The sequence below is a fragment of the Lutra lutra genome, chromosome 11, assembly GCF_902655055.1.
Source record: "Lutra lutra chromosome 11, mLutLut1.2, whole genome shotgun sequence".
NCBI classification, from domain to species: domain Eukaryota; kingdom Metazoa; phylum Chordata; class Mammalia; order Carnivora; family Mustelidae; genus Lutra; species Lutra lutra.
This window is the reverse complement of record NC_062288.1, coordinates 42,323,747-42,337,636: the sequence shown is the minus strand read 5'-3', so window position 1 is coordinate 42,337,636 and position 13,890 is coordinate 42,323,747. Positions and strand designations below refer to the sequence as shown.

The window sequence follows — 13,890 nt, the reverse complement described above, 5'->3', positions numbered from 1 at the left end:
AAATTGATTTTTGCACAAATAAACTGTTAAAATTATGCCTCAGTTTGTTTTTTTAACAGCCCTCACTAATACAGACAACTGTGATGGCAGCAGCATCACCTGCTTCAGAGAGGTAACTCTGGAGCCTGAGGGAATGACTGCTTTGTTTATAGTATTGCATTTAAAAAGAAAAAGATGGTCAAATTATTCGCTAAAAATCACGTTGTTTATTCACCTACTTAATCATTTTTTTTTTTTTTCAGAAACTCGTAATATAAAAAACGGAGAGAACAAATCTGAACAGTAAGGCCCTCGGGACTTATCTCCTGAAACAGGAGGCCGTTTTAAGAAACCAGCCTCGCGCGGCGGTGGGAAAGCTCGACGGCGTCGGAAGCCGTCATTGGCATATCCGGCCACCAGGTGTCACCATTGGTTTAAGCAAATGCGCTCGCTCTAGCTCCAGGCTAATTCCTTGCTTTGGATCTCTGAGACATTCGATGGCATCTCCGCTGGGCAGTTGAAACCAAGGGGAGCCAGTTAGTTCCTAGCTATTTATGGAGAAATTAGAACTCAGTCTAAAATCTTCAGACTCCCTTTCTAGTGTTTTCTCTGTTCCATGTATTTTTATTAAAAAGAAAGAAAAATGAAACCATCTCCATGATGCCCTTTAGACGAGTAAACTATAACTAGGAAGAATGGTACCAAAACAGTCGTCTGTGTACCCTCAGTTATGGGTTAGAGCGTCTGCTCACCTTTTCCTTCTTTAAAATTCTAAACTCTTGAGGATTGTCAGTTGAAACAGATCTTCACAAAGGGAAAAAACGTAGCGAATAACTTGACAAAGTCCAATTAAAACGTATTCTTTTTAAACAGTAGTCCCTGAGAAGGCAGTTCATATTTCTGAAATTTACAAATGGTTTTTCAATGTATGGGTGTACCTAAGATTACTTTATTCTTTAGTTTCTCTATTTTTTTAATTAATATAAAGATTACGTGTTCATATCTTTCGCTGCTAATCCTCTGGCTTCTCTACAGATTGCAGATAGTCTTCCATTTACACAAATCCATGGCAGCAAGTCTCCTTCTGCATCCTCACCCTCATTCAAACATTCCAACAAGCAATTCTTTTAAATCCCTCCCTCCTTCCATTCTCACAAGTTACACTGCCTTCTCAGGGAGAAAACATCTGATAGATTTCTATTTCCTAAAGATACTGTAAGGATATCTTGGAAGTTCCTCACTACATAGAAACCATCAGTACTGGTTTTCCCACTACAAATGTAAATCTCAAACCAAGAAACAATACATGATAAGAGCAAAGGCCAAAGGGGAAAGCGCCCGAGATTGGAAGAAAATAAATCCCAAGTAGGAATTTACACCTGGCTTGTTCTTATTAAATCACATGATTCTGGTATTGTGTTTTATAGCTCTGTGGTTTTGTTTTTTCTTGTATTTGGCAAACAGAATTAAAATCACTGTTCAAACAAAATGACATGAAATTGTGTGAGCCAAGATGAACAAAATGCACAGTTGATTTATTTAAGTTCCAGGAATAATAGTCAATGAGTTTGAATAAAATGTGCTGCTAAAAACAGGACATTAAAGATAATTTAAATATATTCAGTGCAGTCATTCATTCCAGTTTCATGCACGTTAAGTAGCTTTTTATCTCTAAGGTGCCATCAGCAGGACTCTCAGACATTCAGAATACCAGCATTATATCATTAACACATTTCTGGTCAATGAGTTGAGTAATGTAGAACTTATGAAAATATGTGTTGCCATTCTCTTTCAAATGAACTGCATATTACATTCATTAACATAACTATATTGATCTAATTTTGTTATTTTCAGTAGAGTGCAGTTTAGAAATATAAAATTGACAAATGAGAGCAAATGAGGAGACGGGTTTTACACCAAAGATCATCAATTATAAAACCTCAATAAGGAATATCCTAGATAATTGCCATGTGGAAGTGTTAAGTAGTATACATTTCATTTTTTAAGAAAAGAGAAAATCTTACACGTTTTAACCATTTTATTTCAGCCAGACTACATCTGTTGGTAGAGGACTATTTAACCTCCTTTTCAGAGAACGAGTTTGAATTCACCTAAGTATCTAGGTTATTTATCATATGGACTGTGGGGGTCTAATCAGAGCCTAGATAATTATTTGGATCCTTTTCCCAGAGATGCTTGCTGTAACTGGCCTGAGGTGTGGCCCAATCAGATATATAAAATCTTCCCAGGTGATTCTAATGTGCAAACAAGGTTGACAATCACTGTACCAAATTTCACATTTTGTGCAAATGGATGTTAACCCGTTTACTGTTATTTAATAAAGAGGTTTAGTTGCAAGTTAGATTTAAAATGTGCTCGGGGTAATCTTTCAAATTACTGCAAAAGGTGACTATAAACTAAACATTCTTTACAACCAAAGGAAGAAGAACATGGTATGAGTAGATGCACCTTCATGCATCTCTTAATCAATGGATCCATTACAAAATTCCCCAAAGCCAATTCTTTGGAACTTCCAAAGAACGTTTTTGGTGTTACTGAAAAAGTCAAATCCAAAAAATCTAATATCAAATAATGTGGGGTTAAATATACTTCTATTTCCTACAGGAGTTCCTAGAATTGATAATGGTAATAGACTGTAAGTCTTCCAGAGGGAAGAATCTCCTGTCCTGTGTAGCATGCAGTGTGTTGATTGATTGAAGGAATCATGGACCTCATGGTCCATGCAATACACTTTAGGAAATGCACTGCAGGAATGTCTTCTAACACAATAATAATTAAGTCCTAGAACCAAAAACATTATCCAAAGATTTCACTCTGCAGGTTTGACATACCACTTGCTTTTTAACATTCTCCTTCAGATATATAATTATATTGCCTTCAAATATTTGGAAGTGTTCTACCAGACTGCCAGCATTCCTTACTAGGGATTAAGACTACAAACTCAGGAGTAAAATTGATGTATGATCTCTCTGTGGCTCAGTTATCTTCACCTGTAAAACAAGGAAATGTTATCTTCCTTACTTCAGGGAGTGTAGTGCTTGAGAAACTTAGGTCATTGACATTCTGTTACAATAACAAGAGTGACATTTAAAAGTAAGGAGGCAGGGGTGCCTGGGTGGCTCAGTGAGTTAGGCATTGGATTCTTGATCTCAGCTCAGGTCTTAATCTCAGGGTTGTGAGTTCAAGCCCTGCAATGGGCTCCATACTGGGTGTAGAGGCTACTTAAAAAAAAGTAAATAAAATAAAAGGGGTCAAACTACCATATAAAGAATTTCAAAGGAAATTTCTGAGAATCCATCCTATGACTTCTGAACTCTCTGACCTACTTTGATAATATGAAAGAACTGAAAACAAAAAGGAAAAGGAGTGTTTGTGAAGGGAATGCTTTAAAAACATCTGCTACTTTGTTAACAGTGTCCACCACCCCACTCTTGAGGATTCAGATGGGTCCAGTTGGCCATCTAGAGTGGCACATCCCTGCACTTTGGGGACCCCAGGCCTGCCGTCTGGTTTCTGCTCAGAGGATCTAGAGGATCAGAGGCAGATCCATCTGCATTCCCAGAGTTCTTCAGGGCACAGGATAGAGGCGGCTGTGAGGGTCTGGCCCAGTGAGGGTCCTTGGCGGGCAGCAGAAAGAACCTAGAGGTGAAGCCGAATTCCCAGGATACAAAAAGGAGGAGGAGCAAGTGGCCACCAGAATTCCAAATGGCTCTGCCAGCCAGCAATAGGGGAACTGCAGGAGAGATCCCCAGCACCTAGAAAGACTTCACAAAAGTGCCCCATAAGGAAGGAATCTGCTTTAAACCAAAAGGCCCGACATGGCTGAATAGGAAAAGACTAATGAGGGCCTCTTTCCAGGGAAGACTTGCAAGGAAAACAGGACCAGACTGGGCCAAAGGACGTCTGCCTGTTAAATCGTGGACAGAGCTTGGTTAATATCCTGGGCCCCAAAATCTAATTACTGAATTGAGCCTGGTTTGGGATCTTAACTGACAGTAGGGTGATCTATCACCTAAGCATGAGTAGAAAAGTCGTAGGGTCTGGAGAAATTTTCATCCAAGGGACCCAATGACTACTGAATGAATTTTAAAGGGGCAGAAAAGAAAAAAATAAAGATGATTTGATGATATGCCATGAATCCTCAACACAGACATAATATCTATGTGTGTTTTTTTTAATATTTTATTTATTTATTTGATAGAGAGAGATCACAAGTAGGCAGAGAGACAGGCAGAGAGAGAGGAGGAAGCAGGCTCCCCACTGAGCAGAGAGCCCGATTCGGGGCTCGATCCCAGGACTCTGGGATCATGACCTGAGCCGAAGGCAGAGGCCTTAACCCACTGAGCACCCCTCTATGTGTTTTTGAATAGAATGTTTTAAATAGCAATGCTTCAGGGACACCTGGTTGGCTCAGTTGACAGAGCGTACGGCTCTTGATCTCAGAGTTGTGAGTTTGGACTCCACACTGGATGTGGAGATTGCTCAAAAATAAAAAATTTTTAGTGTGCCTGGGTGGCTCAGTTGGTTAAGCAACTGCCTTTGGCTCAGGTCATGATCCTGGAGTCCCAGAATCGGGTCCTGCATCGGGCTCCCTGCTCAGCAGGGAGTCTGTTTCTCCCTCTGACCCTCCCTCTTCTCATGCTCTCTCTCTCCCAAATAAATAATCTTTTTAAAAAATTTAAAAATTTTTAAAATTTTTTAAAATTTTATTTAAAAAATAAAAATCTTTTTAAAATTTTTTAAATAAACAAATAAACAATGGTTTGTAAATTCCCACAAATTGAGGATGATAATGCTTTCAATTTTACATCTATGCTACTCAAAGTGTGGTCCAGGAACCAGCAGCAGCAACTCTGGGAGTTTTTAGAAATGCAGAATCTCAGGCTTCAGCCCAGACCTGCTGAATCAGAACCTGCATTTCAACAAGGTCCCAGGGGATTCATATGCCTATTAAATTTATAAAAGCATTGCCTTATACCACTCAGCCATCCATAAGAAAGTCTCTGTGATATTTGAATATCTACTAATTGTGACATAACCATTCCATTGAAGCTATCATAAAGGACTCAAAATAGCAACAAATATGTTCTAGCACTTTGGCATTTTCAAAGCTCATATTATTTCTGGTATTCTCACTGCTAACTGATTAACTTTTACTCTGATTTAGGTAATTCACCTGTTACCTCATGCACTTAGTGCACATGCAAGTGATTGCACAAGTCAGGAGAAAAACCGAGTTCTAACACCTGGTGTTCCTAGGCGGCCTTCCAATATCAAAGATTAGACAGATTAGCATCTGTTATTGAGTAATACACTCTCATTAGCTTATCCTAGCATTATGGCCACAGACCTTCTCCATTCTGTAGATAAGTGAGAGGCAGCCCTTTCCAGATTACCAAAGCCTTGGGAAAACTTGCTTGGGGGCCTTATCAGCAGAAATGGAGACACATTACCTCCTTTGGCTCCTCATACCCCTTTATATCAGCCTCTATCACTAACTGTGATACCCCTGGCTGCAAATCAAGAGGCAGATTATCATCTGAGTGTCAGCGTATGGATTCAAGGATAAAACCAGAAAACCAAGTTTCACTTTGGAGAACCAAAGAAAATGCAACATGGTACAAGAAAGGCACCCATGACACAGGCCAGGTGTGGGCAGGATGGGCTCTTGGTACTTGGAGCATACCAAATCAATATTTATTGAATGAATAAACATATCATAAATGAATAAATGAAATGAGTTGGTCTGGAATGCATATGTTTTAGGCTACTTTGTATTTCTAAATCCCTATCGTTCCCTGATGAATGAAATCTATGCCACATTTCTTTTTTATTCTTTCTCATGTTTGAATTCACCTTATAGCTAGGGAGATTACATTGTGTTTCAGCAGAACAGCATTGAAATTCAGACAAAGCCATCCTCATATGATCACTAGCCATGGTTGTAAAAGTTTAAATCTGGGTTCCACCACTTGTAGGCTGTGTAATCTTGGGTAGTTACCTAACTTGTGGAGGTATCTCTTCTCTTATAAAATAAGACTAGTAATCCCTCATCTATAGGGTTATTGTGTGAATTCAACAGGGTAACAACTGTGGAAGTTTGTGGCATGATGTGGGTACAGAGTGAGTCCTCGGTTACTCAGTGTACATTTTTCATGACCTCACCCCCACCCTGGATGTATTCTCCTAGCTTTGCTTAAACCTTATCCCTGTACTTACTAGATTCAACCTCTGAGGCTAAGTTGTCTAGTTCCATAAATTATTTACAGAGGCAAAGCATGGAATTAGTTTTATTGTTCTACTTTCATTTGTACATTCATTCATACATTCATCAAATAATCTATTTAGTGAGCATTTAGCAAGCATCAGATATAATCCCAATAAGTCCAGCTAGAAAGAAGCCTTATTAAGAAACAATTTTATAGGGGCGCCTGGGTGGCTCATTTGGTTAAGTCTCTGCCTTCAGCTCAGGTCATGATCCTGGGGTCCTGGGATCAAGCCCCGCATGGGGCTCCCTGCTCAATGGAGAGCCGGCTTCTCCCTCTCCCTGTGACTTCCCCTGCTTGTATTCTCTCTCTCTCTCTCTGTCAAATAAATAAATAAATCTTAAAAAAAAATAAAAGAAACAATTCTATAATCAGTGCTAACAAGTCAAAATCCTTGCTGTTTGTGTCACTCTGCATCAAGGTCCGTCCATCTGCATAAAAGTTCATCCATTCACAGTGTCAGTGGAAATAGATCAATACTGAGTATTTAGTAGGCTAAATATCTAAAAATTCTCATATACAGTTCTCTTCACAACAAAACATATTTGAGTAGAAAATGACATACACACATGCGGTCGTATTTATGTTCAATATTTTCTCACTTCCTGGAAAAAAAAAAAAAGCTCCAGTATCAGACCAATTCAGAATAGGATGCCCGTCAATGTTTTTAAGCTCCAGCTGGGGAGAAGTGGCCTTTCCTAATTACCTTTGAATCTCTAAAATGTTGAGCTACAGATGTCATGATTCTTCCTGTGCAAGACCATTAAACATAGCACTGGTAACCACAAAGGGCCATTCTGTTTAATCCTGTTCGAGGATGAGTTGCTCATATTAGGTACTTTTGTATTCACATGTACATCAAATTCTTACCAAACCAAAGCCACATGGAGGGAACAAAGAAAGCTGGTACCGATAGTAGAGTGCTAGAACATGATTTTAGTCATTGGATTAGAAATAACAATGATTGAGCCTCAGCTACAAGTGTAGCTTTATAATCTGTATCTATAAGGAGGTAAAAACTATCTGACTTTTAAAAAAAGATATAGCCTGTAAATTTTACAGATGCTTTTAACAATAAAGGTAGGAAATGCAAGTGAAAAAGGAATCTCTGCAAGGAGGTACTCTTTGAAAGGTAAAATTCCTGGAAACAGTGGTGACCACAGAGATGAATAGACCTAGTTTAGACAAGAGTTGTAGACTAGAGAGAAGATGGATCTTTCCATCGAAACAGTGATTGGCAAGAGAACTGACCAAGCAGAAAAGTGAGGAGGCCCTAAGGTGGGATGCAGAAGCAGAGTCTGGGGCTGCTTTTGACTTGTGTCTCCTCTCTGGGTTTTAGGAAATAAGCATGCTGAAACAGACTATCAAATGTTTAAATAATGCTCAGAATTATATTTCATCCCATTTAACCGGCAATAGGGACTTAAAGTGATTCTATAAAGCACTGCAAACCCTCAGTCTAGCTTAAATAAGGCCACATCTTTGCTCATGAGTCAGGCGAGTCATCCTTCCTCCCCAGCATTCTGCCAGGCTCAGAGCACAGATTCTGTAAATATTTGCTTAATGAAGGAGACTAAACTGACCTAGAATTTGTTTAGACACTTCTATATTCCAAGATTTTGGAATTAATTGTAATGGTGTGTGTGTGTGTGTGTGTGTGTGTGTGTGTGTGTGTGTGTGTGTGTTGTGTTTCCCCTCTAACAGAAATTAAACTAATAAAATAGACTTTATAAAAAGGGCTTGGTAAAAGTTAAAGATAGTTTTTTACATTATTAAAACAAAAGATTCAACATTTAAAAGACTAAAATAATTATTAATATCATTTAAATTTGACTTGAAATAACGAAATGAAAGCTCACCGTGAGGCTCAGGAACCACTCTTCTGCCCCCTACTTTGGTATTTTCTATCCAGACAGTAAACAGACAAGTGCAGCTTGGTAAATCCGGGCAAACAGGCGATACTCTGCACTACAACTCTTAAGAAAACTGGATTGGGGGACACAGCTTAGGCCAGAAGCCCTAAGTAATTTTCTTCCACATGAAACTGCCATCTGTTTGACTTCTGATATCAGAGGAAGATTATTACAGTGTGATGAGAGAAGAGAGCAGGACCCGGGTTAAGGAAGTCCCAGGTCTAACAAGGAAACACACACCCTCCCCTTGCCCTACGTTAAGCAGTCTTGTTTCTTGCTAGCTTATGGGCCAGCAGCCTGTCAGACTGCCATTCTGAATAACGAGAATGCAGCGGGAACATGGCTAGGCTATTTCTCACATTGGGAAAAAGGCTCCAGCTCTTCCGTGCCAGAACATGGACTGAGAAAGCAGACCAGAGAGCAAAACACACACCAAATATGACTGTGGCCTTCCACATAGAGACACTGCGCAGTAGTAAAAATGGGGCTTAATCAATAAGAAAGCCTAACCAATCAGAGTAGCCATTTGACCCTCAAGGACAGAAAACTGAGCAAGTATTTAGAAGCCAGAAAAGCTCTCTCCCGTTTCTCCTCTCATGAAGAAAACGTGCTAGAATCCTCTTCTCTGTTGGTTGAGGCTGGTGTGTAAGGAGGAGAGATTAAATTTCCCTTTATGTAGTGTCAGAAGTAATGATCAAGTTTAGGGCCTCCTGAATTCATGAAAGTTGCTAAAATTAAAATGGGGAAATGGGAGGTTCTGAGGAGGAAAGCTAAATAACAAGCCCCCAGGAAGAGCAAAAACCAAGTTAGCTACCATAAGCTATCAACACTCCCTCTTTCCCTCTGTCTCTGTCTTTGTCTCTTACACCCCCCAACACATACCCCTTTACTATTGTCTTGCTAACCACCTCCATTCTTTAACTCACAACCCACCCCCAGTCTCCCCCTCCCACCTCATTGGACTTCCTCTGCTGAGACAAGCAGACACTCCTCTAACACAGACCTACAGTAGTCTAAATGGAGACTTCAGTTCTCAGCTCCATTGGATCTATTAGGTCCAGCATCTACCATTAACTGACAACTTTTCTCTGTGACATTTAGTTCATCTCTCATCAAACCAGTTCATGTAGGTCACTGGAGGAGTTATCTTGCACCTGCATATACTAACTTCTCAGGAATACCTATAAATGAGGCTCTTAAAAATATATAAATCTAATCTGGTTCTGAGACCAATTCGGACCACCAAGCAATGCTCAGCACACCAGCTGGATGTCCTACAACTTAACGCAACTCTGATACTCCCTGGAGATAGCATCAGATCGCACAGGTTAAGGGCTCAGTTCCACAAGGTTGCCCTGGCCCTCAAGCTCCGATGCCAGTCACCAAGTCCAGGCTCTGACCTATGTTTCTGACCACACTGCCTATAAACCAGAGGTCCTCACAGCCCCGTCCTTGATTTCAATTCATTTGCTAGAGCAGTTCATAGAACTCAGAGAAACATTTTACCTACCAGATTACTGGCTTATTATAAATGGATATAACTCAGGAATGGCCAGTTGGGAGAAGTGCATAGCACAAGATAAGGGGAAAGGACATGGAGCTTCCAAGCTCTCTTCCGAGGCAGTGCCTGCCCTAAATCTTCATGTATTCACCAGCTCAGAGGTTCTCCCAACCCTATTGTGTGTGTGTGTGTGTGTGTGTGTGTGTGTGTGTGTGTGTGTGTTTAATTTTTTTAATTTTTATAAACATATAATGTATTAGCCGCCCCAGGGGTACAGGTCTGTGAATCGCCAGGTTTACACACTTCACAGCACTCACCTTAGCACATACCCTCCCAATGTCCATAACCCCACCACCCTCTACCTCCCTCCCCCTGGCCACCCTCAGTTTGTTTTGTGACATTAAGAGTCTCTTATGGTTTGTCTCCCTCCTGATCCCATCTTGTTTCATTTATTCTTTTCCTACCCCCCAAGCCCCCCACAATGCATCTCCACTTCCTCCTATCAGGGAGATCATATGATAGTTGTCTTTCTCCGATTGACTTATTTCGCTAAGCATAATACCCTCTGGTTCTATCCACATCATCGCAAATGGCAAGATTTCATTTCTTTTGACGGCTGTATAGTATTCCATTGTATATATATACCACATCTTCTTTATCCATTCATCTGTTGATGGGCATCTAGGTACTTTCCATAGTTTGGCTATTGTGGACATTGCTGCTACAAACATTCGGGTGTACGTGCCCCTTTGGATGACTAAGTTTGTATCTTTAGGGTAAATACCCAGTAGTGCGATTCCTAGGTCATAGGGTAGCTCTATATTCAACTTTTTGAGGACCTTCCATGCTGTTTTCCAGAGTGGTCCATCAGCTTGCATTCCCAACAACAGTGTAGGAGGGTTCCCCTTTCTCCACATCCTCATCAGCATCTGTCATTTCCTGACTTGTTAATTTTAGCCATTTTGACTAGTGTGAGGTGATATCTCATTGTGGTTTTGATTTGTATTTCCCTGATGCCAGGTGATGTGGAGCACTTTTTCATGTGTCTGTTGGCCATCTGAATGCCTTCTTTGCAGAAATGTCTGTTCATGTCTTCTGCCCATTTCTTGATTGGATTATTTGTTCTTTGGGTGTTGAGTTTGCTAAGTTCTTTATAGATTTTGGACACCAGCCCTTTGTCTGATATGTCATTTGCAAATATCTTCTCCCATTCTGTCAGTTGTCTTTTGGTTTTGTTAACTGTTTCCTTCACTGTGCAAAAGCTTTTGATCTTGATGAAGTCCTAATAGTTCATTTTTGCCCTTGCTTCCCTTGCCTTTGGAGATGTTCCTAAGAAGAAGTTGCTGCAGCTGAGGTCGAAGAGGTTGCTGCCTGTGTTCTCCTCAAGGATTTTCATGGATTCCTTTCTCACATTGAGGTCCTTCATCTATTTTGAGTCTATTTTCGTGTGTGGTATAAGGAAATGGTCCAATTGGTTTTTTTTGTTTTTGTTTTTTTGTTTTTAATAGAGGCTTCCTTACACAGAAATGATTTATGCACTCATTAGCCATTGATGATTGATCCAACCCCAGTCCTTCTCCCCTCCCTGGAGGTTGGGGATGGGACTGAAAGTTCCAACCTTCTAATCACAGAGTTGGTTTCTAGGCAACCAGCCCCATCCTCAAGTACTTTGAAAAGTCACCTCATTCATATAACAAAAGAAACCTCTATTGTTACCATTTAGGAAACCACAATGGTTTTAGGAGCTCTGTGCCAGAAATGGGGACAAAGACCAAATACATATTTCTTATTAGAAATCACAATATCACAATTCATAAAATGCTAGTCAGGCCTGGGTCCAGTCAGGCAAATGGGGACACTGAAGGCAGCAGGGGCCAAAGTCAGGATTCCTCTCATAGTTGTTCTAGGATGCTAGTGTTTTTAGTAGCTCTATCCAGGATCTTCTGCTTAACTGATCCTAGCTGAACAAAGCTGGCTAATAGCAGTAGCTTCCAGTTAATTAAATAATCCAAGCAAAATGCCCATTTTAAATTTATTTCCTATTTCACCTGATTCTTTTCTCATAGACGAATCTATAAAGATCCAGAAATAAAACTTTATTTGTAAAAGGTGAACTTTGAGTTAATGGAATAATTTTAACATGACTGCCAGAAATTTTTCATGTATCTAGCTTTCTTATGCTAGCTAAAATTATTGATCTGACCAAGTTGGCACATGGTAAATGATATTAAGTTACAGCTTATATTCACCTATATTTAATTTGCCATCTTAAGTAAAATTATTGCCAATAAAATTCATCAAGTTTTCTGTAAATTTTTTGCAGCTCTCAATAAAATTTTATACATGCATAAGACTATACAAATAGATGATTTCGCTGGGAAGTTTTAGAATTATCAGAATTACTAGTGCATTTATTCAGTAGTTCTGTCCTTAGATCTATAAATACACTACAATCAACTATATAAGAGAGTAAGGTTGGTTTTTTTTTTTTTTTTAAGATTTTATTTATTTATTTGAAAGACAGATCACAAGCAGGCAGAGTGACAGGCAGAGGGAGAGGAAGGGAAGCAGGCTCCCTGCTGAGCAGAGAGCCCGAAGTGGGGCTTGATCCTAGGACCCTGGGATCATGACCTGAGCTGAAGGCAGAGGCTTTAACCCACTGAGCCACCCAGGTGCCCCAAGAGTAAGGCTTAAAGTAGAGTAAGGGAATTTGTTTTAAGCATACTTTTTTTTTATCATAAAGTTTAATTTGGTTCAGAAAAAATTGAGTGAATAACTTTCTCTGAAAAAATATACTGACTCTGTGTAGACTGCAGTTATTTTGGGAGGGGGCTGGTAAGTTAAATTGCCCTTTTTCTATTCTGAAAATCATAAAAAATCCCATTTCCAGTCTGATTATAGAGATGCATGTGCCCAAAATGGCTGAGAATAAATACAACAAGAAAGGCAAAAGCTGCAAAGCTCAGGGCATGCAACAGACTCTAAGAGAAAGTCTCAGAAATACCCAAAGTGGCAACAAGGAACGTTTGGCTGGAATCTGAAGTTCTTTTCAGTCATCTTTGTCTTTTGCTCCATGTTTAAGGATGCGTGTGAACTCAATGTAATTGAAATTTCCCTTTTTGTCGATAGGCGCTTCTCTGTACAGCTCATCCACCTCCTCGTCTGTAAACCGATCTCCCATGGTAGTCAGCAGCTCTCTCAGGTAATCTTCCTGGATGGTGCCAGTTGCTTCTTCATCAAAGCAAGCGAAAGCATTTCTGATGACATCTTCCGGATCTGTGCCATTTAACTTTTCACCAAACATAGTGAGAAACATGGTAAAATTTATGGGCCCAGGAGCCTCATTCATCATGGCATCCAGATACTCATCAGTTGGATTTTTTCCTAAGGAGGCAACCATCTCGTGCAAATCTTCCTTTTCAATGAAACCATCTCTGTTCTGATCAATCACGTTGAAGGCCTCTTTGAATTCCTGAATCTGTGACTGATCAAACATGGCAAATACGTTGGATGTTGCGCGCTGGGGGCGCTTCCTGGTGGTCTTGGTCTTTGCCCTTTTGCTCGACATGGTGGCGTTTAAATCCCTGCACAGCCGCGAGAATCCGAGCACTTGGGTAACCCCCTCGCTGCCCTGGCTGCTGCTATCAACACTCTTCTACCCCCAGACCCCCTAAAACCAATACCTGTTTTAAGCATACTTTTTGTATGCAACATTAGAACTATAAAATCAAAAAATTGCAATTGGAAAGAAACAATACAAATAAACACAATCTAACACAATGTCTGACCCATGATAGGTGCTCAGTAAATGTGTGGCTGAATGAATGGAAATGGAGAAGACAACACAAAAGTGGGATATATAAGTACATATACAAAGAACTATTGAATAACTTTCTTTATATACAGGAGATAGAAGAACATGTTTTACACTCAGGGATCTGGAAGATGGTAAGATAATAATGTTCAAGTAGCTGCTGGAAAGATAGAAAAGTACAGGAAAATCATTTAGACCAATGTGTGAATATTTACATTCTCCATTATTGACTTGAGTAGAAATATTAAAATCCAAGAACAATTACAGATTTGAGAAAGGAGGAAATTTTAATTAAATTTTGCAAACAGAATAAACTCACTTAAGTATGAATGCCTCTTGAAAGGAAAGGTATTAATAATAAAAATGCTTATATATGTTGAAAAAATCAAGAACACG

At 39.7% G+C, this 13,890-nt stretch overlaps 1 protein-coding gene across 1 annotated transcript; it reads right to left on the bottom strand.

Annotated features, from left to right (window-relative positions):
* Positions 1-12,405: 12,405 nt before the first annotated feature.
* On the bottom strand, positions 12,406-13,359 carry LOC125081395 (myosin regulatory light polypeptide 9-like). The gene has a single exon (XM_047696018.1). The coding sequence runs from the start codon at positions 13,246-13,248 to the stop codon at positions 12,730-12,732; it is 519 nt and encodes a 172-aa protein (XP_047551974.1). The 5' UTR covers positions 13,249-13,359; the 3' UTR covers positions 12,406-12,729.
* Between the last annotated feature and the right edge of the window lie 531 nt (positions 13,360-13,890).